The 24,878-nt window shown below is 42.8% G+C and overlaps 1 protein-coding gene across 2 annotated transcripts; it reads left to right on the top strand.

Annotated features, from left to right (window-relative positions):
- Positions 1-424: 424 nt before the first annotated feature.
- LOC139349932 (liprin-alpha-3-like) lies at positions 425-24,726 on the top strand. Of its 2 annotated transcripts, XM_070991002.1 has the most exons (32): positions 479-767; positions 5,856-6,660; positions 9,043-9,144; positions 9,592-9,756; positions 10,737-10,811; positions 10,917-10,976; positions 11,205-11,333; positions 13,062-13,154; positions 13,568-13,620; positions 14,378-14,471; positions 14,584-14,718; positions 14,918-15,001; positions 15,107-15,238; positions 15,333-15,395; positions 15,586-15,665; positions 15,934-16,120; positions 16,222-16,409; positions 16,577-16,820; positions 16,922-17,061; positions 17,152-17,300; positions 17,433-17,529; positions 17,821-17,902; positions 18,087-18,287; positions 18,411-18,473; positions 18,955-18,981; positions 20,213-20,388; positions 20,500-20,597; positions 20,683-20,858; positions 21,068-21,136; positions 21,626-21,788; positions 23,639-23,707; positions 23,828-24,726. In XM_070991002.1, the coding sequence occupies exons 2-31, from the start codon at positions 6,325-6,327 to the stop codon at positions 23,689-23,691; spliced, it is 3,714 nt and encodes a 1,237-aa protein (XP_070847103.1). In that variant the 5' UTR covers positions 479-767; positions 5,856-6,324; the 3' UTR covers positions 23,692-23,707; positions 23,828-24,726. The 2 variants fall into 2 exon arrangements, with proteins under 2 accessions (XP_070847104.1, XP_070847103.1); XM_070991003.1 differs by lacking the exon at positions 10,917-10,976 and having other exon boundaries at positions 425-767.
- The last annotated feature ends 152 nt before the right edge of the window (positions 24,727-24,878 follow it).

Genomic DNA, 24,878 nt, shown 5'->3' with positions numbered 1-24,878 from the left:
ACAGTAATCATATCACAAATATACTATATGGCTGCAGGAAAATTTGGGAAGACCCTCAAAATAGTTGAATATCTGTGAGTTATGTAAACTATATCAGTGGCACTATTGCAAATAACTTTTGAGTGATTATAGACTATTTTTTGACAGCTGAATTAGAATAATAATAGAAACATTAGCTTTTTCTTGTGGTTTGAAGTTGGGCCTGCAGAGCAGATTGCGGATAAAGTGCTGCTTTATGACTTAGTGTGCATGTTGTTTATCACATATACTCTCTTTCTACCAAATGACTGGATTTTGCCTCAAGCTACTGCTGCAAAAAAAAAAAAAAAAAAAAAATGCAATGCGGGCTAGTATCAAGTAAAACGTCTGTCAGTTAGTTTGCGCCCCTCTCTATTATAAATACACACCGTATAATTAATCAGGTGTGTTGATTGGCCTGCGAGTGCCCGTGAGTGCGTGCGTGGCGCGCGCGTAAATCACAGAGATGCGGAGAATGCTGAGAGAATGTTTCTTTAAGACCCATTACCTTCCAATCCGACAGAGGGGGAGTCTGTGGTAAGGTGGCGTATCGTCTCTCTCCGCGTCCCCCCGTTTACATGTGGAGAAGAGAGACGAGGGGAAAGGGGGGGGGGAAGATATCATATATAGTAAGCTTTACTCTGGTTTCGGATGAGGGGTACGGACGCAGAGGCACGATCCGCGGGAGATGGACTTAGGGGATATTTAACATCAAACATGGACACTACAGGCTCCCCGCGATGACTGTGGTAAGGATGCAACTTCACACCGCCCCATCGCAACCCAGTTTCCGTTCAGAGGGAAAATGATGTGCATCGGAAGACGCAGTGGAGGAATATGCATGCACGAATGTAACGATGAAGGCGTGTGTGTGCGTGCATGTGTGTGATAACAAGTACCTAAGATTGTGTTGTCAAGGATAGAGGGGGGTGTATATGTGTGTGTGTGTGTGTGTGTGTGTGTGTGTGTGTGTGTGTGTGTGTGTGTGTGTGTGTGTGTGTGTGTGTGTGTGTGTGTGTGTGTGTGTGGAAGAGGAGGGAGGGGGATTACTATTTCAATAGAGGCATATGGTCTTATATTAGATGGACTGTGCATCGGTGCCTGTGTGTTAGTGTCGGGCATTGACAGGTGTGTTGGCAGCACACAGCACGATTTATTTAGGGCGCGCTTGCTCGCTCCCGCTTGCATACAGTTAGGTGAGGTGATAGCCACTTGAAAAGGAGAGAGAACGCGAGAGAGTCCTCATAAGATCATAAGATGCCACTGTAGATTGGCCTACTATTTGTTGCTTGTAATTAATCATGGCTGTAACTAAGTCCTCCGCCGCTGGGAGCTTTGTAGTCAAACCTCCCAGCTCGCCACACTGCTGTCACTGGGCCTATGGAGCTGATTAGCCTATAATTCCATAATGTCTGGAGAGACAGGCCCATTACTGAAAATGTGCGATGTGCATTTTTTGTTTCTTTTGGCCATCCTTCTGATGTGATGCCTCCCATAGTTTTACTCCGGCATCACCTGGATTTATCTTCCTCCTCGGCCTTTTTTAAAGCACGAAAGGCCAATTTGGAGATCACTCCAACACACAAGGTTTTTACTATAAGAATGTAGATCGGCGCGTGCGTGCGTGCCCGCGCGCGCTCGCGTGTCTGCCATCGAACGGTCTTTCCTCCATACATTGAGAAATGGAGGTGGCCACAGACTTGTCGAGCTGTCATCTGGAGGAGAGCCTCGTCATTTTGCCAGTAGCCCGGTGTGGCTGTGGATGCCAGCGCAAATAAAAGCGAGTTAGTCCGGATCCCGGTGCTTTCATTCCCTCTGCCCAGCTGCCGACTATCACTTATCGATTCCAATGATGCGTTTCTTGGCCAGGGGGTACTGTTTCATGGTATTAGGAGGGGTAGTGGGGGGTTGAGGGGGGGCGTTCATTATTAGTCGCGACATGTATATGTTCCGCTTTTATGGAAATGCCATGAATGCATCCGACGTGCGCGCATTCGCCGGGTGGGTGATCTGACATGTAAAAACCGATGGCGGAGACCCTTTTTCTCTAGTTGTAATTGTCGGAGCCTGCAAACCCCTCTCCCCGCCCCAGTGTCTGGTGGAGGAGAGCTGTTTTTGCTGCTCTCTCTCCCTCTCTCTCTCTCTCTCTCTCTCACACACACACACACACACACACACACACACACACACACACAGCATACAGAAGGCTATGACATTTTCCTTTGCCCGTTTTTTGGAGATGTTTAGTAACATGATACACAGCCTAATTTGAGGGGCCTTGTCCTAATTGGTCATATGAGCAGATGCTGTAAAGCCAGACTGTCCACTCCAGGGTAGGCGGCTATGAGCAGGATTCGGTGTGACTGTGTATGATGATGATGATGATGTGGGCAAACATAATATGAAAACACCCGCATGTGCACACAAACACACACAGACTTGACCAATTTCAGGATGGTGGCACTGTGACACGAGCTCTAAACCAATGCATCTAGTGCAGCGATTTGATGATACAGCTGTGCATTATAGAAAAATTCTCATTGTTTTCTGGCTGCTCTCATTTCTACGGCAGTAAAGAAAAGCCTTCATGATAACTAGTCTACAGTGTGGTTTTAATGCACCAGTAGTGCTCTCCCTTGTTTTCCAGTTCTCTCTTGGTCCACACACACTCATAAACACACAGGTCCTGAAGCCCAGTGACCTCACAGCTGACGCTTCAGTCAAAACTGCAGGCTGCACAGTTATGTTTCGCCTGCACTTAACCAGGACTCCAGCAATGAATCCTTTGTTTTTCCAGCACAGACTCATCATATGACACAGTTGGAGTACAGGGGATGATTCATGTGAGCTGTGCAGTGATTGTTACAATATATACAATAGTCTTCAGCAATTACATTACCCCGTTTTTCTGCTGCCCCTGCTGAGCTAATGAAGAGCTGCTGGTGATGACAATGAGTAATTCCAAGATTACCCCAAGCTGGGTGGTTAAAAGTTTTTCATCCAGGCCACCATGTCTTAGCATTTCAGGTGTATCCATGTCCTGTACCCACTGCAGTCAGTTTCAGGAGGACATTTTGGGTAGTTTGGATCCCAAAGTATATCAGTATATGAGCAACATCAGAGGTACTTGCCATTGTTTGACACAGCATGAGTATTTTTTTTAAAGATGCAAATGAATGACACATTCAGACCTGATTCATCCATTCAGGGCTGTAGAGACAGCCACAAATGTTTTTTTTCCCATTAAAAAGCAATAGATCTTAATATGTTTCCTTTGGAAAATAGATATTTGCTGAACGCTTTTGAAAGTCATTTTGATTATAGGTGATCTAAACCGTCCCAAAGAGGATAGCTTCAGGTTATTTTTTTCCAAATCATTTTTTATCTCCCAGACTTTGGCATAAAGTTTATCACTGATATATTTTGTCTCTTTGGTAAAAGGTTTGGCACCATCACCTCTTGAATGAAAGCAGTCCTCAGTGCTACACAGACCTTTAGCCGGATCTAAATCAGTCAGGTGTCTTCCGCATGAGCTTTTCACATCTAAAGGTGCTCTACCACTCTTTAGTGTCATTAAATTCACGTCACATCTGGGTTAAAAGTATAGCTCTGACGTTTGATGATGCCTGGGCCTTACCTTATCAGGCTTACTCCTTTGTTAACGTATACAGGATGGTGTTATGATGCTTTACTACTTATGCAGTCATCAGTATGGCAGAGATTTTGAAACAGTTTTTTACTATGATTACATTTTGAACCCTTAATATGTATTTTAAGGAAATGCAGTCCATGCCAGTTCAATGTTGCATCAGTGATTATCCATCAGTGGAGCAGGGCAGGAAGTAAGTTGTTTTTTTAGTGGGACACACAGCGAGGTTGCCAAGTACTCTCGCCAGCTCACCAGCATGAGGAGCTAATTCAGTATCTGTATCAGGCCTCCAATTACCAGCTAGCAGTCCCCATCTCTGGTCCTGGACATCCCCATAATAATAATGAGAAAACTGGCAAGACTCGTTTTCACTGGTGCTCAGGCCTGTGTGCTAGATATGTTTGATTCATGAAATGGATGATTTTGGTTGGACAAAGAAATTCTTTATTACACTGCCTAGTCTCACTGACGTAAAGAAGCCTGCATGGGGCACTAAATCACTCCAAACCACTTAAAAGTATAAAGGCCAGTGCAAGCCCCCTGAGTATTATACTGTAGACTAGACAGTGAAGAATATGGGAGGAAAGAAAAGAGGGACACGAGGCCCTATAATAATGCTGATTGCCTGAATCCATACCGTTTTGGCCCACAGTTTGCAGTGTAAGCCAGAGGCCTTACCCAGTTAAGGACGTCCTTTAAGATATGCAGATGACTTACAACAATACTGATTAAAGGAAGCTTTGCAGAATGAGATCACATATTTGAATGACAGTCACATACCTAGTGTTTAAGAAAAACTGAGAATGAGAGCAAATTTAACTTGTAAATCACTAAGATGAACATTTTAACACTTTCATCAGTTAAGGTCACTCTCTCATCAAGTGGCACATAGTGATACCTTAAAACAACAGCTCAATACTTTGAGAAATGTGTGTACAGTATTCACTTTCTTCCTGAGCACATCCTCACCAGAAAAGCAGAATTTCAGGCAGGTTAAGCCGGTTGACCCGTGTTTATGTTTATTGCTAGGTAGTGACCTCTAGTGGCTGTAGTAATCAAGACAGGAACAAAGGAGGTAGTCAGGTGTGCAGTATAAAGAGCAAGAAAGTCTACATTTAAAAGAAAGTGGAGTGGATGGATTGCTCAGACAAACGCAGGAGACCACTGTTTGCATCACATGTGAAGCCAAAAGTCAACGTTGACCCGTTTTAAGTTCCAAAAAACTTATGTCACAGCACTAACATAACAGTAACAGACTTATTTTAACCCAAGGTCTTTTCCTAAAACCAGCAAAGTACATTTGTTGCCTTAACCCAACCCAAGTTTGTGTAGCTTTTGGTGCCGAAAGCTACACAAACTGCAACCGTTTGACAAGGTTAACGACGTGGGGGCGAAGTTCACTTGGCTCCAAAGGTAATATAGCATATGTCTTTTCGGGAGCCATTGGCAATCAACCTATCCAGTCGTTTAAGTATGAGAATGTGTTGTTCCTGCCAAGATCTATACCACTCTCATATGAGTGCAACAAGCATATGACTGTGAGCAACTCTTAGCATGGAAACAAAACCCAGGAAGATCTCAGGAAGTTGTCACACAGTGTAAAATCACAAATTGTAGTTTTACAATTCAATTTTTTTACACATGAAACAAACAAGATAGCATTTAAATTTCTATGCTATAGAGGTGCTGGTAGACTTTGTTTTGTTTTGTTTTACATTTGGGTGAAGCCAAGCTAGCTGTTTTCCCCTGTTTTCAGTCTTTGTGCTAAGCTAAGCTAGCTGCTGCTGGCTATAGCCATATTAACACACACAATTCCAAGCAGTATGTGGTAACGTTTGGACTATCTCTTAGCTGAAGAGCCTCATGCTTGTCTCCTAAAGACATTTCCCAAGTTGCATGTGTGTTTGCTTGTCAAATACACCGTTCATATCATTCACAGTTACCTGAGATTCTAAAGGTTCAGAGTGGATTTATAAGATCCTCATTATGCACTAAGTCAGTGTATACTTTAATTTGTCAAAAATACTGATTCCAAACCATAAAGAGTTCCTCTCACATGTCCGTAGACTTACATTAGTCTGTATTGTCCTTAACTAGCAGCACACTCTTGCAGTGTCCTCTCTCATTTGTTACATGCACAGTGAAGTTTGTTGAGGGGAATCTAATGCAATGTCTGTTCTCCTTTCAGCTCTTACCCCGGTGCTGTGAGGAGCTCTGCCTCTTGGACACAATTTAGGAGCATTGGTCCTCCTTTATCCCTTCTTTCCTTCCCCATAACCCCTTCCCTTCCTCACCCTCGACCAACCCGAGCCACTTGCAGAATGGCTTCCCCATAGATACTTCTTCCTCTTGCATAACGCAGGAACACATATTGTGATCACTTACCATGCAGGTTGGGACTTTGTGAAGGAAGACTTGTGAGCAAAGACGTACAGAAGTGAGTGCTGGGGGAAAAAAACACAGGCAATAAACAAGAGGAAGATATGCAGACCAAAGGAATGATATTTTTGGAAAACTGAAGATGTAAAGATTTATATTTTGCACATCAAACTTTTAGTAGAAGCTCATAAAAACCCAGAGGCACGAAGACATTTTGCACGCACAATCTGCTCTTTAGTTTTCTCTATTAACTTGACTCACACACACACCACGATCTCATGATGATGTGCGAGGTGATGCCCACCATTTCTGAGGATGGGCGAAGTGGGACTGGTGGGGGCCCCTCCTCACCTGCCGGGACGGGAGTCGGAGGCACCGGAGGTGCGATGGGAGGAGGAGGCTTCAGTGGGAGGGAGCCCAGAGGTGGTGGAGACGAAGGAGGCAGCACAGGGAACCTGGAGTCGTTAATGGTCAACATGCTAACGGAGAGGGAGAGGCTGCTGGAGAACCTGAGGGAGACGCAGGAGAGCCTGGGCACGGCTCAGCTCCGCCTCCGCGAGCTCGGACACGAAAAGGAGTCACTTCAGAGGCAGCTATCTATCGCTCTGCCACAGGTACAACTGTGTGTATATGTGTGCGTGCAACCTGTGCAAGTGTGCATGGAGGAATCAGTGTAGTTTGGAGGCGAAAGTGTGTGTTTTGGCTGATAGAGCAAGTGCGTTAAGTTCCTCCTTGTGAGGTAACGTTGTTTATCCTCTGTGCTATCAGCGTCTAGTTTTGTGTGAGTGTGTTTTTCTGAGTGTGTGTCATTGTGAAGCAAGCTCATGAGACAGTAAGCCTTTGCAGTGACAGTTCATGCAGAGAGACGCAGCCAGAAAGTGGATGCTAAATACTTCCCCGTCTGCATCTTCAGAGTTTCCCTCACTAATGTTGTTCTTACTAATGCAGAGGGGTTATGTTCCTATCATCTTCTGGCTGTTTAGTCTAAGTTGCATCCGCAATTTTCCTCTTATTGTGTAATTGGGTTTTATTATGTTTGTTGACCATGTTGTTAGTGGATGATTAATGACGCTGGAAGCTAATATTTGTTTGTGGCTTCAGCTTAACTTAAATGAATAGTTGATTCTCTTTAGTTAAGTGGGTGAAACTGCTCATTAATGATAACTGGAATCTGAAGATTTTGTCCCATATTTAGAACAGTTTTCTCTTTTTACACTGGGACAAACCCCCAGCTCTGAATGTGTGTTTGCAGTATGTACAGTTGCCTTTTACACATTATCAACTTTCAGGCCTGTATGTCAGGTCCTTTTGTGTAGTCATTGTCATCATTACAAGGTTTTGCATGTTTTTAGATCTTGATTTGATGTTGCTACTCTCATCATTTCTCAGGCAGCACATAACATGTCCACATGTTGTTTTCCTGTTATGCTTATTGCTTATCTAAGTTGGTGGATACAATATCATAGAAACCATGGAAGCTAGTACAATACAATTTAGCACATTGGTCTCCCATTTCTACTAAAATATTCCAAGACAATGACAAAACGACAGCCAAACCAACACGTTGTTATCACCTCTGGAGCTGAAACAACTGGTTGATTAATACATAAATGATCGACAGGAAATCAGTCAGCAGCTACTTTGATGACTGTTTATGGCTTGAGTCTTTTTTCAAGCAAAAATGCCACACATTCAACAGCAAAACAAGTGATTCAAAGATGTCAGAGGCTTATTTATGTGTCTTTGTCATTTTATGGACTGAACAGTTGATGATTTAGTGATCAAGAGATTAGTCAACAATGAAAATAATCATGAGTTGCATCCTAAAATACCTCTCTGATGCTATTTCAATGAACAGCTGAACATTATAAAGTCCACAGTGTTCTTATATGTTAAAGGGCTTCATTACTGAATTGCATTCGAATGTGCAGGTGTTTATGATATTCTCTACGAAACCTGAAAAAAGTGTTAAAGGTTTGCAGCTAACACCAGGCAAAAGCATTTCCAAATATGTATTTCTTATTTATATAACTATGTTTCCTTGCACGTCATAGATGGGGACTGCACATTCATTTAAATTAAGGGAGGCCAGAACCCACAAGCACAGAGTGAGAGGAAATAGAAAAGAAACTATAAGGCCACCAGGGAAGCCAACTGAGAAGCTGACCCCTATCCAAACAAGAAAGAATCCCATAAGGCCAAGAGCCAATGGACCTACTGTGTCACCATCTGCATAGATCTCTGCCTCTTTCTCTCTTCCCTCCTCCACGCAAACACAGACCAGTTTCATGTGTCTGCCTTCAATTGTTTTTCAGTCATAAAGCAGGTAATCCTGATTGTGAGCATGGACACACCATTGTCACCAACAGGAAAAGCCTCAAAGATGAAGGGTACACTGATGTTTGATGGAGACATAAAGAAATAACCACAGATTCTACCAGTGTTCTTCGCTGGTTCTTTTTGTTTAAGAAAGAGTAAGACATGCTCTCCTGTTTGGACTCTGTTTTAGCGTTATGCAGGAGTTGCAAATGTATCCCCAGCGGCGTTGTAAATGACATATCGATGCTGTGTTTTGGGGGTCTCTCTTGTGCATTCCAGTGCAGAGCCATTGTGTAACAGTGTGATGTAATCCATCCATGAATGCGAGTTCACAGAGGAGGATGAGCAGGAGAGAGTGGTGGTGGAAACTGTGTCAGTGATTTACATGATTATTATGCAGGTTTACATCATTTACAGCTCCCTACATCCCTGGTCTCAGGTGTTTCACAAAGTGTGTTTCTGGAGGCCTTTATATGGTTTTAGTGTATGCTAAGAGCAGCTGATTCTATTCAATTTTCACAGTCACTCAATTTGACCACGTCTGGCCTGAATTATTTGCTCTTTTAAACTCTCGTCGTGGCTCAAGCTGGCTGAGCAGAGACCACTTAAACTATTAAAACCTTACATTTAAACAGTTTGTTTTCTGTGCCCCTGATCACAGCTTGTGTGTTCCACAGGAGTTTGCTGTGTTGACTAAAGAGCTGAACGTTTGCCGGGAGCAGCTTCTGGAGAGGGAGGAGGAGATTGCTGAGCTCAAGGCGGAGAGAAACAACACACGTGTAAGATGTTTAGCGGCCATTTTGCTTATTAGCACTGTAACAGCCTCCGTGTTATCTTCCTCACCCATTGTGGTTGTGTGGGTGAGACACTGTTTCAGTTGCTTCTGGGTTTTTTTTCCTCCTTCTCTTCCTCTTTCTTCTGCACATTCTCTTTTCTCTTCGTGACTCCTTTTTATGTCCATATCTGCTTCCCTTATCTCTCCCACTCACTCCTTGTTCCTTTATGCTACCCGGCACTCTTCTCACCACATAATTTCATCTCATTGTCACTCTTAAAACTCCCCACTCCTCTGCATCTTCTCTGTCTCTCACCCTTGTCCTCCCTTCCTCTATGTCTCTCTTATTCTCTTTCTCTCCTCATCCTCTGGGTCTCCTTTTCTTCCCTCTGTTCACCTCTTTGCATTCACCTCCCAATCTCCTTCCCTTTCAACCCATTCCCTCCTGCAGTTGTTGCTGGAACACCTGGAGTGTCTGGTGTCTCGCCACGAGCGCAGTCTGAGGATGACGGTGGTGAAAAGACAAGCCCAGTCCCCGGCAGGGGTCTCCAGTGAGGTGGAAGTCCTCAAGGCCCTCAAGTCCCTGTTTGAGCACCACAAGGCCCTGGATGAGAAGGTGGGTATCTGAGTATTGTAGATCAGGGCGCTGTATTTATCAAACTGCTTCTAATGAAATTTAAAGATAAAAGTAAAACTCTTTCACGTCCTTTTCACAAAAGCATCATGGTTTATAGTCTACAGTATAGTTTATAGCTTTATAGTGTCTTTCAGCTCATGTTTTGGTTTTCAGGCCCTCAACTTCACAGTTTTGGTTCAGTGTCACCACTCTTGTTAGTGCTGTTTTCTGACTCAGCAAATGCATAAGAAGCGCTTGCCTAGCTGACCTGGCACCAAAACAGGCAGAAAGTTAGCAGCTAGCTGGTGAACATATTCAAGCAATTCAGCATAAGAGACAGATATTTCTCTCAGCAGGTGCTTAAGCACAAAACTTAAAGAGATGATGGCTGCAGTATGGCCGTGGATATCTCAGCACTTTGTATTGACTGTACAATATATCACCGGTTAAGGTGAAGTGATATGTATAAATCAGAATAGGGTAGATTTAGCTCACAAGTTGCAGCTAATTCTCACATACAAACACATAATCCACCACATTAAACCACTAAAAATAACAACATTTAAATAAACATAAAAATGGGGCAAATAATAGGTAGATCCACATTTGCTATTCCTGCTCTGAGCATGCATATAATCAAAAAGCAACCTCCTACACTTTGCTGCAAGTAGGAGTAAGTTACTGCAATTATCTACTCTTTTCACTCACTTTTATTCAGAAGTTGTCTCGATGATCACACACACAATGCTGATTTTGGATCGCCTGAATTCCAATGCAAGGTGCAGAAATACCTTTTTCACCTTTTGGCAAGAAATCCTGTAGTGGTGTGGCCTCTTCTAAATTATCAGGAAGGTCAAGAAGAGGTAGTTCATTTAGGAGCTTAAAAAGGGCAAATCCATTCTTGCAATACAAATGCAGCTGAAACTGTTTTTTGTTAATACCGTAATGGTAGGTCCAAATATATAACTTCTAACCCACAGGTTCGAGAGAGACTACGTGTGGCCCTCGAGAGGGTGTCCATGTTAGAGGATCAACTTGCAGCTTCTTCTCAAGAGGTAAACTCCAATGAGAATGACTTTCTCTGCCTCATGGATGCCTGGTGTGAAAAAAGAACATTCATTTGCATTGTCTGTTTGCCCATTTTGTCTCCCCCTTTCCAGGTAATCTCTTTAAGAGACCAAATTAAAAGACGTCAACAAGGGGTGGACGGCGGGAAAGATGTAAGGGAGGGTTTTATGCATGTTGGTTCCAGTTGTTTTTGTGTATGTGTTAGCGTCCAGAAAGTCAGTAGAAAAGTAGATGTATGGGTACCATGGTGTGTCAGTGTGGTTTTAACTCGAAGTCGTACTTCATCCACATGTCATTTGTTTCAGCTACACCCTCAACTGATTCTAACCAATTATTTTTCTTCATCACTCTCATTTTTTTCTATATTGTCGTCATTCCAGCGACTACCCAACGGCCCCTCCACTGGCCTGGAGGATAGCGAGCTGGAAAGACAGCGAGAGGGAGAGATAGAGCGGCAGAGAGCTGAACTCTCCCAGCTGAGGGAGAGGCTGGCCCTCATGTGCCGGCAGGTGAGTGTGTGGCTCTGTTTATCTGTCATGTGAGGACCATGCAAGGTTTGCAACTTAAGAGCGAGGACATTATTGCAAAGGACATCTTCACTTCTTTGAGAAATTTCACTGTTAATACGATGTCAGCGCTAAATGTGAAATCAATCATCAACATTGAGTCAATCATTTGCAAGTTAACCTCTGAGGTTGCTGGCCTGAGAGATATATGAAGTTCAGTAATCATATGTGTACATACAGCCACGTGTGGAACAAAGCATCCCACATTCGTCAACCTCAGAGACTAACAGTTGTCTTTTAATGACTACACAGTGTTCTCTATCTATCTTCCTTTCCCTGGGGGTTTCTTTCTCTGCCTCTATCTTCTGAGAATTTAAAGTTGAAGGCCAACTATCACAGCTTCGCTTTTGATAACGTTTCACACCCATTGGGAACCGGCAGAAGTTTCACAGTGTGCACTCAGATATAAGACAGTTTAACATTAGGCAGAGCACATAATCATAAGACAATAAGAGTATTAATTTCTATTACAAGCTGAAATGTTTTAGTTATAACTGTAATATATAGTTATAATATCCATCTGTTGGATGGAGTTTATTGGAAAACTAACACTAATTTACTCTGTTTGGAGGCTTTCTCATATTCTTTTTATTTAGCATTCACAAATTGATTGCTGAGTTGCACCTGTCAAGCTATCAGGGCTAATGCTCTTTAACCACATCATTCAATAAAGCTTTTTTGAAATGATGTTAGCTTGATGATATTTTCACTTTATAGCAACACCACTGAGGTGAAGCTGAGGTGATTTGATTTTAAAATAACTATCAGGTTAAGGTACCGATTAGGGGTAAAATAATAGTTTAGGTTAGCGCTGATTGTTTAAGGGGTAGCTCAATGTTTTGGGAAATATATTTATTGCCTAAAACCACAATGTGTTTTTTACACTTCAGCCCAGCAAGCTTTCTACCCCTGTTTCCAGTCTTCATGCTAAGCTAAGCTAACTGGCTGTAACTTCATATTTACTGTAATTACATGAGAGTGGAATTGATCTTCCAGTAGAAGTCTTGGAAAGACAGCAAATAAGCACATTTGCCAAAATGTCCAACAATTCCTTTGAAGTAATGGTTTTGGTTAGCATTGGGGACTGGATGCATTCAGTGAGGATCCTCACAAGACTAGAAATACAAGCATATGTGTGCATTTCTCCCTTCAGTAGAGCTAAGCTATTCCTCAAGTATTTCCGACAGTATATCCCAAGAAGGAGGGGGACTACGCACAGTATGTCAGCTGGTCTCCCTCTTCCCTCTTGTGGCCAGTTAGACTATTGCAGGTGCTTTGAAAAGCCATAAATGTATTATATAGTGTAGAATAAGACGTCATTTGAATGCAATCACGGACATACTGCATCCATGTGTCTAACAGAGTCTTGTGTAATGGGTCACAATAATGTTTTGCTCTACAAAACCTACTCTGTCTGATCAGAGGATGAAAGAACTGAAGAGAAAACTGAAAACTCAAAAGAGACATATTCTGTGTCTAGTTTACTGTGGGTTTGATGTGTCAGACTCTCATCATGTTACACTTATGTCAGTGATGTTTTTTACATTGACCAGACAGACATTGGCAATGAATCACTGTCATGTCTATTTACACTCTGTGGTGTGGTGGTTAACACTGACTCATGTAGGTTCAATTTGTGTCATCTTGTGTCCCTTCGTGGTGTCACGTCAGGTTGGGGAAATAGAGGAACAGCTTGCGGCCGCCAGGAGGGAGGTGACGAAGTCAGAGGAGGCCAATCAGAAGCTCCAAAGGGAAGTGAAAGAGGTCTGTAGGGCCAATCTGTCTCTTCCTGGCCAAGACCCTGGGCTCCCTCGATTCCCGGGGCTCCATGTGTATATTTGAACACAATGGGCATATGTTAGACAAGTCGTAATATGCATTATTTTGCACTCTAATGAGACAGAAATTAAGAGAAATCAAACAGAGGTGGACTTTTGCTTATTGGTGTACATTAATAAAACAAATGCAGAAGAAATTGTAATAACACTCCTACAGTATTAAAATATTGTACTTACACAGGTCATCCACCCTTTAAATTTTTCTCCTGTTAGGTATCTCTTACTGGCCATTAGATATGATATACAGTTAATATGTAATAAGATCTGTTATCTCATGTCTATCATGAATGTCTGGATTGCACATCATCTTCTTTCATGATACATATTTGTCTCCTCTAGGCCCTTTGCCAAAGGGAGGACATGGAGGAAAGGATTACAACACTAGAACGCAGGTAACCTTTGCTGAGTTTGAGGAATTTATTCTTAGTTTTAGTAAGGACTCACCACACACCTTTTTTTCCCATCAGCTGTAACGAACATAGCAGAAGGACCATATGTTTCACCTGTTGGATGGCAATGTGTTGCAAAGGTGTCCTGACACCTCTTTATACTGTTTTACATAATGACATTTGCATTACATTTTTACTAAGAATGCCAAAAGCTGACTTTCATGCATACAGTTTGTTTATTGCATTATCTTTGATTGATGATCCTTTCTAGCATCTTTTCCATAGCATAATCTGTAAAATCAGATCCTGTCTGCATGCTTCCTCACAAGCTGCGTACAGCCCCAACAGCTTCCACCAGAAGGGTCGGGAAGCTTCTACATTGCCTGAGAGGCAAAATCTGGGGCAAAAGTCCCCAAATAACTCCCTACTGCTTGTAAGGCTTAAATGTAGTAAGCCTACTGTCAGAACTGAAGGCAACTCAGATGAGCATTTTAATGCTTTGATCAACTCAGAGCTTCTCCCATCTGGATTCTGTTGGTTGGACAGTAGGAGGGCATGGTTTAGTGGTATTTCAGTGAGTGAATTAAAATGAAACTGTATAAGTAAGGGAGACAAAAATAAGATTTTGAAAAGCGAGGGGGATGTGTCCTCCCACTCCCTGGTGGGAAATTACACCCTTGCATATAATCACATATATCATGTTATGTTGGCTGAGAAGTGCAGCTCTAATAATTTCATGGTGTCTTGGTGTTGAATGCAGGTACCTCAGCGCCCAGAGGGAGGCGACTTCTCTACATGATATCAAAGACAAGCTGGAAAATGAGCTGGCCAGCAAAGAATCACTGCACAGACAGGTAAGGAGTGTCTCAAATAATCCAGCATCAGCATGCAATGTTTGATGGAGTTCTATGGTGGTATTAACAATCCAAGTACAATTATACTGTATGTTTCCATCTGTGCATCCAGAGTGAAGAGAAGAACAGACAGCTACAGGAACGTCTGGATGAAGCCAAGCAGAAGCTCCAGCAGACCCTCCAGAGGGCAGAGACTCTGCCTGAGATCGAGGCCCAGCTTGCCCAAAGGGTTGCTGCTCTCAACAAGGTACTTTGGGTCAGAGGCAATGACATACTGTACCCTGTTATAACCTGCTTCTTACATTCGGTGCTGATAGCTACATTTTACGTTCGAGTTTATTTTACAGTCACCTTAACCCTGCATACGTGCTGTTATAGATCTATTTCATGCATCAGAAACAGGCTCGTAGGAGCATCAGGGAATATTTCTGATTCTTCTAATTTAGGCAGAGGAACGCCATGGAAACTTTGAGGAGCGTCTACGACAAATGGAGGCTCAACTTGAGGAGAAGAACCAAGAGCTACAAAGGGTAACATAATTCATTTTACTCGACTTGGCTTCCAAATTTAAGTTTTGCTGCTGTCCTCTTACGCTCTGTCTTGAGCACCTTCATCATGGGCTCGCTTCGTTTCAGGCAAGGCAGAGGGAGAAGATGAATGATGAACACAACAAACGCCTCTCAGATACAGTGGACAAGCTTCTGTCTGAGTCCAACGAGAGACTGCAGCTTCACCTCAAAGAAAGGATGGCAGCACTAGAGGAAAAGGTAACGAGAGGATAAATTAGTGGTGCAGAATATTTAGTGATATAATGGAAAATAAGAATGGTTTTAAAAGGTGTTAATTCCTCTGCTCTGCTAGAATGCTCTGTCAGAGGAACTATCCAATATGAAGAAAATCCAAGATGATCTTCTAGCTAATAAGGTATTATGAGCTATGCTATTATTTAATTCTCATGTTCTGTGTGTCCATGATCAAACGTTCAATCCAATTTACCCAGAAATTTACCCAACAAGAGATGTCATGTGGTTAGAAAATGATGTGTTTAACAAATAGAGGTCGTTTTCCCTTGGAAAAAAAGGCCAAATACCTTCTTTCCTCTTGCCTTCTTTAGGAGCAGCTCCTTGCTGAGCTGGAGCGAATCCAACTGGAGCTGGATCAGCTGAGAGGCCGGCCTGGCTCTTCTTATTCCAGGTTAGATACAATGAGCCTTTAAGGGTATTTATTTCTACAATATGTCCTGCATGAAAGCAAACAAAAACGAAGTCTCTCAAGGGATGCTGTATGTACACTGCCCCTTCAGATCACACATTTTGTTTACACTCCTGTTTAGATGTAATTTACTTCCACTAATATCTGTAATACTGTACCTGGTGGGTGTATTTTTCCAGAGAATCCTGTCTGCAGCATTGTGATTTTCAAGTGATGTCTCATAACAAATGAATTCTTGATCTCACCATAGGGCGGGCAGCGTGAGCTCACTTCCCTCCACCCTCTTTCGAAGATCTCTTCCAGGGAGCGCCTCGGAGCTGCGGTACCCCCAGGGTGGAGGCTCGCTCCCATCCGGCTACAGCAGCTCCTCTAGTGGGGTGGTGGTCAGGCGGGCACACCGTGGCCGGTGGGGGCCTCCTAGAGATGATAGCAACAAGGTGTTATCTCACACTGAAACAATGATGGTGATTATGTTGTAATGATTTATAACTAGTATAACAATGTCCTGCATCCGCCCTTCCATTTTCCCTCTTTCCAGTATGGAGAGTGGGACAGCAGCACTATGCTGGGATTTGAGGGTGGCGTGGAGGGAGGCTGCTCTGATGATGAGGACGACAGGGAGACTCTGTTCGGATCGGAGCTGCTCTCTCCCAGCGGACAGACAGATGTACAGACGTTGGCCATCATGCTGCAGGAGCAACTGGAGGCCATTAACAAGGAGATTAAGTGAGTTTTATGTCAATTAGGGACTTTTATGAGACTAATTTGAGATGCTAAGTCCGTTTGGGCAACCGGTATTTCAGCCTGCATTCAAAATTATGTGGATATTCTGTTTTATAGTTACAATAAGCTTTAAAAATCCTCTTCTCCTCTCCCCTCTCCTCTCCTCTCAGGCTGATTCAGGAGGAAAAGGAGAGCACAGAGCTGAGGGCAGAAGAAATCGAGAGCCGAGTCAGCAGTGTGGCCCTCGATGCCTCCCCTCTTCCGCCCTCCTCGCTGGGAGGTCGGGACAGCGTCGGGAGGGGGTACATGACTCCTTCTATCACCTCCTCCACGTTGGCGTCTCCCTCGCCACCCAGTTCTGGACATTCCACCCCCCGCCTGCCGCATTCCCCTGCCAGGGAGACTGACAGACAGGTGCTGAGTCAAAGTTGTGATATAGGCCACAAATGAGCTTCAAATGAGGATAATTTAGAGAGGGTGCTTTGTAAATTCACACAAATCTTTCCACCCTGCAGAATAGCAAAGATGGCGAAGAATGCAGAGCACTCGCCCTGATAGACTCCACCCCTCCTCCCGTTCCTCGAGCCCTACGATTGGACAGAATGACGCACACTCACCCAGGCGCAGGCCTTGATGACCACCGTGAATTTCGCAGGTACCCTCCAGAAGGTTTATTTGTCCAACAAACAACCCTCAGATGCACTTTGTGTTGATTTCACAGTTTTTCCTTTCTCTGTCCTTCTAGTCTCTCTGCTGATGGTGTCACCACTGCAAGCCAGGATTCCCTCCACAAAGCCAGCAAAAAGAAAAGCATTAAGTCATCCATCGGTCGTCTTTTTGGCAAAAAGGAAAAGGGGAGGATCGGTGCACCTGGGCGTGAATCTGCCTCACTGGGTCAGTGACAGATTGGAAACTACCGGTTCACAATGTCATTTTGCTGTCTGACATCTGTATTTGTTTGCAGTGAGGGAATTATCACCTGCCTTCATAAGGTAATTGTTATTTTGAACCTTTTGACCTTTCCAGCCTCAACACCCTCCGATGACCTGGGTTCAGCTGACCCATTGGGCCTGACTAAACTCGGGACTGGAACAGTGGAAAAGGATCGCCGCAGCAAAAAGAAGTGAGATCAGTCATCTTTTCACATGCTTCTCATGCTATTCAGAGAGGGCACAGTCTGTTACTAACTGGCACAGCCTTTGGTAGAGGATGACACTAACCAGGCCCGGAGCTTTGATTCCAATGCTGCCAGTCATTTAACGAATATATACCCTTGTGGTGCTTGGCAGAAATGTGATGGTATTTAACATCTCAAGTTCAATGGAATTTTCTATTTATAAAAGAACACAGTGGTAAAGTGAGATATGAAGAAATTAATCTCTGTCAAACTTCTGTTTTCCACTCTCCTTGCCAGGCATGACCTGTTAGAGGAAGCCTGTCGTCAGGGTCTGCCTTTCGCCTCATGGGACGGCCCGACTGTTGTTACGTGGCTTGAGGTACGTCATGCATAGTTAGATATAATGTGTCACTAATGAGTTTATATAGATTTCCAGCATCTTTACTAGCATAAATCTGAGGGTAGTAGGGTCAGGTTAGGACTCCACAGCCGGTTTGCAATGCTCACCTGATAGTTTGTGAAGTATCATCATTACAAGGGTCATCTTCTTTCTGTTTATCCAGCTGTGGGTGGGGATGCCAGCATGGTATGTGGCAGCGTGTCGGGCCAACGTGAAGAGCGGCGCCATTATGGCTAACCTGTCGGACACAGAGATCCAGAGGGAGATCGGCATCAGCAACCCTCTACACAGGCTCAAACTCCGCCTGGCCATCCAGGAAATGGTCTCCCTCACTAGTCCTTCCGCACCTGCAAGCACTCGCTCTGTAAGGCTCAGTTAAAAAGCACAATGAATGTCCAAGCATCAGCTAACAGGGTTCACACAGCTAGGACAAATTCATGCATGTCAAGGAAGGAGGCTGATACTGCTTTTTTTAATGTCATTCCAGTCGACCAGTAATATTTGGATGACACATGCTGAGATGGAGTCTCTCACTGCTGCCACCAAGCCAGTAAGATGATTATTATTATTATTTATTACATTGATTTTATGGCTGTTGCACTTTCTTTATTTGCTTAAAGACAGTTCTGAGGCAAACATTATTACAGTACTTTCTGTATTATTTGTAATACGTGTCATTGTTTTATGTTTTGGCCTCTTATTCTTATCAATATGATCAAAGGTCTCACATTGATGAGCTTTTTTCTTTTTCTTTGTCTCTAATTAGGCATGTTTGGCTACACCTTTCCCTTACTATTCCCTCAAAATCTGTTTTGATGTAACGTTTTTCCAACTAATTCTCACTCACTAACAAAACTTTTCCTCCCTTTGCCCTCCCCCGCCTCTTCTTCTCCATTCTACCCTGGCACTGATGCATCATAATACACACACACACACACACACACACACACACACACACACACCCCTGGTGATCTTTCCCACTCTTTGCAACTCTCCGTCCCTTTTCTCTCTCGTTTCCTCTCTGCCTGAAGGAGCAGAAGGAGTTCAGCTGGGACCAGGTGAGTTTCTGGCGGTGCACAGGTGATCGTCACATTGTGCAGTGTAATGTGACATTCATTAAACACCTGGTGTTAGATTCATTATTCAATTGAGAGCATAACTGGCAGCACTGCATTACGAACCCTATTTTTGCCGAACACATTCTCAAATGTGAGGCGCTAGCTAGTGTGGTCACGTAATGGCTCGTTCCCATACACTAACATAAACTGACAATTTGATTGGACGTTTGGATTCCATTGTTCGTCGTGTAAACTGTTGTTTATGAAGAGCCGGGGTTGCACGCTTTAGCTGAGCCTGTTTTACATCAGCTGAAGGTAAGACTGTGGTAAATCTGCCCCTCATCAGATGACTGTAATGAAAACCAGAAGGAGTCTGGGACCAGCACAGAGACCGACTGAGCAAAAAATCACCAACAGTGACATTTTGTCTCCTGACTGGGCATTAAATGGAGAATAAACCTTAGAATAATTTCAATAACACTTTCTAATAAAGCATTAGGCAGGGTTTATCAGCTATAATTAATGGCTTTATTAATGGTTAGTAAATCATTTGCTTAGGCTTAATAGTGACTTTTGGGATGCCAGGTTGTAGCTCACTGTCCTCCAGTGTCTTTTGAGCTTTAATGCCTCAAGAGGAAATGGACTGTACGTAAGTGATCATTGCTAAGCAGCTAATGTTAATAAAAGTTGTTAGTGCAGCTTATCAACATTTGTTAGGTGGTACCAATCTATCATAACTCAAAATCCCAGTCTAACTCTTACCCATAGAGATCATGGACATTCCTGAAAAGGTACCACATCTTTGCCACTTTGACCCACAATTCCCATGTTTCCAGTTGTCTGTGATGCATCAGCTGACACATCTGAGGGATGTTTTACATGATAGCTGGTGGGCCAGCGGTGTATATACAGCGCTGCAGTGTAAATAGAGTTCAGAGGAAGGAGAGACAGCTGCAGACAGGAGGGACTTAGTGCCCTCTTGGGACATATAGGTTGCACTGTTTTATTTACCTTAACACTTGCATACTAGATAAACCATTTTTGTTTTTTGAGCACCTCATCTATCTTGTTGAGCAACAGCATTAAACAGGACTAAACAGGACACATATATTGTCTGCCAAAGAACTTGGCATCAAAATACATAAAAAAAAATATGTTTCAAATTCAGGTCATAGTCCTAGATGTTAGCAGTTTCAGGACTGTTTTGTGCTTTCTCCTCACCGTCCTCCAGATCCTGGCCTATGGAGACATGAACCACGAGTGGGTAGGAAACGAATGGCTGCCCAGTCTGGGTCTGCCCCAGTACCGCTCCTATTTCATGGAGTCACTGGTGGATGCCCGCATGCTGGATCACCTCACCAAGAAAGAACTGAGGGGCCAGCTGAAGATGGTGGACAGCTTCCACAGGTCTGAAAGAAAGATTCATGGGTTAATTGTGATGTTTATCGATCTCTTCTTGGGTGTTAATACCTTCCAGCTTTTATGAAAATTAGGTTAATATGTCTTTCTCACATACAGGGTGAGTCTTCACTATGGTATCATGTGCTTGAAGCGCTTGAACTACGACAGGAAGGAGCTGGAGAGGAGGAGGGATGAGAGTCAACACCAGAACCAAGGTGAGGCCTGTGGTTTAGACATGATGCCAGAGCATACATTTACACATACAGAACTGGTGATAACTGCCTGTGTCCTTCACTGCAGATGTAATGGTGTGGTCCAACGAGCGAGTGATGTGTTGGGTGCAGTCTATCGGCCTGAAAGAATTTGCTGACAACCTATTGGAAAGCGGGGTGCATGGGGCCCTCCTGGCGCTAGATGACACCTTTGACTACACTGACTTGGCCCTCCTCCTCCAGATACCCAATCAGAACACACAGGTACTCCACAGCACACCACTTTTATTGTGAACTGGCAGACCCTGAATGTAAAAAAAAAAACCACCTCTATCGAGCACTTATCTCACAACCGCTGTCACAAATTCTCATTGCCACACCTTCTGCTTGCCTATTGCCAAGATAATCCTAATCTTTAACTCTTAAATTATCTTAATTATAATCTTAAAGCTGTGTTTGTCTATCATTTGCAGGCGAGGCAGCTCCTAGAGAAGGAGTACAATGCTCTCATCTCCATGGGAACAGAGAGGAGGCCAGATGAGGTATGACAAAGCAGAGTGTCAGGAGAAAATCAATCAAGATAATTGCTCCTGCCAGGAGGCGGGAATGTGTGTTGATTGTAACCACCCCGACTAAGACTATTTTACTTAACAAAAGGGCCTTTGGTCCAAACTTTTTGCCCGTTATTAAATATGTCAGAGGATCACTTCCCTTCAGTGGTAAAAGATCCGACTGAAATATCTCTATTCCTTGTAAAGAGCCTTCATGGCATCAGTGCTTGTTCCACTGGTGGCAAATTGTTAGCATGCCAAACTGGTTCAGCTGTGTTTACACAACCACTAATTGCTTAGTTACAGCATCTAGGACTAAAAACTGTGCAACTGTGGTATACTGTCACAACAAATCCTGCTTTGTCAAATACTACTTTGTTAAACACCACTAATGCGTAATGAATAAGACCCAGAAATAGATAGCTTCTTCTCTGAGCACTGTTATTTTTTGGCACTGGTGTTATTTCATGGTGTCTACAGGACGGCACAAAAACATTTACACGGTCACCATCATGGAGGAAGATGTTCAGGGAGAAGGACCTCCGTGGCGTGACCTCCGACTCCTCGGAAACATTACCTGCCAACTTCCGTGCCTCGGCCATCTCGACCCCCTCGGTCACCCTGAGAAAAGTCCAGAGTGAAGGTGAGGCAGCTCACGGTGGCTGAATGAGTGTGAGAGCAGATCAGACATTACACAGTGGTTTCTTCCTGTTTAAACTAATCATGCTGTGCACTAACAAAGCTAAACATGCTGAAATTAAAAATGTGTGTCGCAGCAACGCAGCAGAAAATTTGTGTGACGTTAGCCTGCCGTTATTCATTTATTTATGCTTCGCCCAAGTGAAAACAGTGGTGATGGAAATTCGGTAAAAGGTCAAAAGCATTTTTGATGAATGAGTTTAAGACCTGAAGCATCTGCTGACAAAAGAGAAACAACTACCAACCACGCAGTGTTTTAGAGCAGACAGTCACTCACTGGTGCCTACTGTGCAAATCAGTGGTAATTATAGCACTTATTAACCAAGCATATGGGCTTTTTAGCTACAAATTGGGTGCCATTTATACTTATACTTTTTCAAAGAATGTTATTAAATTCCTTTCCTCCAAGCTGGTTTCAGTCAATACCTGCTGTAAATTTAAGAGAGTAAAAACAATGTGATTGTAATATGTTATCCATAGACATAAACGTTTTGCGCTCGTGTTCTCATCATCTGGTAAGAGTTTGAGAGTAGAGGCTGTTTTGTCGGCCAACTGCTTGCGTCACGCTCCAGCATCAGAGATTTCCACCAGAGCCGATTGTATTCGCAACCTGTGTTGTGGGAAAATTACATCCAAAACAGAAACATGCAAACTGGGTTATTGTGACGATTTGTTGCCATGTTATGGCTTCCAGTTATGTTATGTTTGGATTCAAGTGTCCCAGAGAGGCTGGTCTTTCAGAAATGAGGAAATGCAGGAAGTACAGTCAACTGAGGCACCGGCAGCTTGTTTTAATGTCAGGGCTTTCCATGTCATCTTTACAAATGAATGATGGTATTTAGGTGGAGCATCTGTTTAGCAGTGTGACATTGCGGGTAAATTTCAACATGTCAGTTGGATCTAAACAGCCAGACAAATACAAGGAACCTGTGACATGCAGTTCTGGGCTGACACCCCCTGTGTCACTTTGCTTTATATGCTTATTCTTGCAGACAGTTAGGAGAATAATACCACTCTCTTGCCTATACAGTAAATATGAAGTCACAAGCAGCAGCTGGTTAGCTTAGCTTAGCACAAAGACTCAATGTAAGGGTAAACAGTTAGCCTGGCTCTGTCCAAAGGTGGCAAAAACTGCCTACCAGCACTTCTAAACACATTTATTCATGAGTTAGTGAGCTAATAAGGCTAAGTGTTTTCCCCTGTTTCCAGTTTTTATGCTAAAATAAACTAAGCTAACCAGCTGCTGCTTTTGACTTAGCATATTGACCATAGAGGCAAGCGAGTGGCATTAATCTCCTACTGTCTGCAAGAATAAGCATATAAACTATAAATCACTAAGCTCACTAGAGCTATATAAGCTTTTCACCCTTACAGTCAGTCTTTGTGCTAAGCTAAACTAACAATCTGCTGACAGTAGCTTCATATTTACAGCACAGACGATCAATCATGTTGTAATCAGCAAGAAAGCTAATATTGTGTGTTCGCTTTCCTACAAACATGTTTTGTTGTTTTATACAGAGCTGATGAAATTAATATCCTCAGGAAGCAAAATGTGGCTTTTCAGAATAAAATACCAACACTATTCCTCACAATAGGTAGAACTAAAGAAGCCTTTTGGCAAAATGTCTTGAATTAAAACTACAGTTCATGGATTTTGATTCAACTTCCAAATATTTTAGTGGCTTTTAGAATCCAGTGAGAACTGAAAACCTACTAAACATAGTTTCTAGGTTTGCTTGAGTCAAATATCCACATTATATTTATATTTACTAATTATCCTCTTCTGTCTGTCAGTAAACTCTGGCCCGAGAGGAGAGTCGGGGTCCGTGAGAACATATTCCTGCTAAAAGATAAGCACACCAGGTGAGAAAAGCACCCGATTGTATCTGTAGTTAAAAATAGCTTGTGTGAACACCAAATCAGACATCTCACCTCAGCAGGAGCTGTTACGCTTCTTTAAGTCTGCTTTATTCTATTTTGTAGAGCCCCACCTCCATCCTTACCCGTGGAAAAAACACATTTTTGAAGAAAAAAAAAAAGTGAGGATCAAAATCAAAAATGGACACTAGAAGATGACCAACAACGTTTGAGGCAGACGTCTCGAAGAATCAAAGACACTGAGTGAATGATTTCTGAAAAGATGATAAAATAATGAGTGAATGTCTGTTTATCCATCTGTTTCTCTCTCTCTCTCTCTCTCTCTCTCTCTCTCTCTCTCTCTCTCTCTCTCTCCATCTTGATCCATAGTTGTGGCATGATGCTGTTTGATTCTGTAGAAAGTGGCCTGTAGAAAGTGACCATTGCCTATCGTGAATACATCTTCTGTTTTTGAGTGTGAGATGGCAATATTGACACAATGAATTTATAGTTTTCAAATTGGAAACTGCGTCCCTGCTCGGATCAAGAGAATGACACTCCAACACGCATCCTTGCAGGTGATCTTACTCTGATGTAGACTGATGATAGAACATACTAGGAACACCACAACACAGTAGGGTTTTGGGAGAGGGAGCTTCAAAGGGAGAGTGGAAGTGTACACAGGGGAGATGAAACGTATGTTCTTAAGCCATAAAAGACATGAGATGCACAAATGTGAATAGGACAGACAATGAGACAATTAGCAAAGTGCTTTATGACAAAATCCTGTTCAAACTGGGAAAAAAAAGAGTTAAGCATTTGTGTTAATATGCATGCCAAAATCAACCATTTTAGAGTGAACGTCATGATATCAATCATCTAATGATGTGAAAGCTTGGGTCAGGACTTTGTAAAATGTGTGTATTTTATTTTTATCATTTTTTTATGATAACTGCTATTGTATGTATGTATGTATGTATGTACAGTATGTATGTGTGTGTATTAAACTGTACGTTCATTTCATACTTAGTTTTAAGACTGACTGTAATTTCATTTTAGGTCGAAAAAGGAAACGTTTTAAATTATGGACATTTAAGATATGCTACTTGTATGTGTACATTTTGAAAAAAAAAACAAAAACAAATTGTGTTATGATTTAACTTCATATTATTGGAGA

Source organism: Chaetodon trifascialis, chromosome 21 (assembly GCF_039877785.1).
Source record: "Chaetodon trifascialis isolate fChaTrf1 chromosome 21, fChaTrf1.hap1, whole genome shotgun sequence".
NCBI classification, from domain to species: Eukaryota; Metazoa; Chordata; class Actinopteri; order Chaetodontiformes; family Chaetodontidae; genus Chaetodon; species Chaetodon trifascialis.
The sequence above is the reverse complement of the archived record's forward strand: the minus strand, read 5'-3'. Positions and strand labels throughout refer to the sequence as shown.

Coding starts and splice junctions, on each gene's coding strand:
- LOC139349932 (XM_070991002.1), top strand. CDS start 6,325: ATGATGATGTGCGAGGTGATGCCCACCATTTCTGAGGATGGGCGAAGT. Junction 13,155..13,567: donor TCCAAAGGGAAGTGAAAGAG/GTCTGTAGGGCC, acceptor TGTCTCCTCTAG/GCCCTTTGCCAAAGGGAGGA. Junction 16,410..16,576: donor GCCATTAACAAGGAGATTAA/GTGAGTTTTATG, acceptor CTCTCCTCTCAG/GCTGATTCAGGAGGAAAAGG.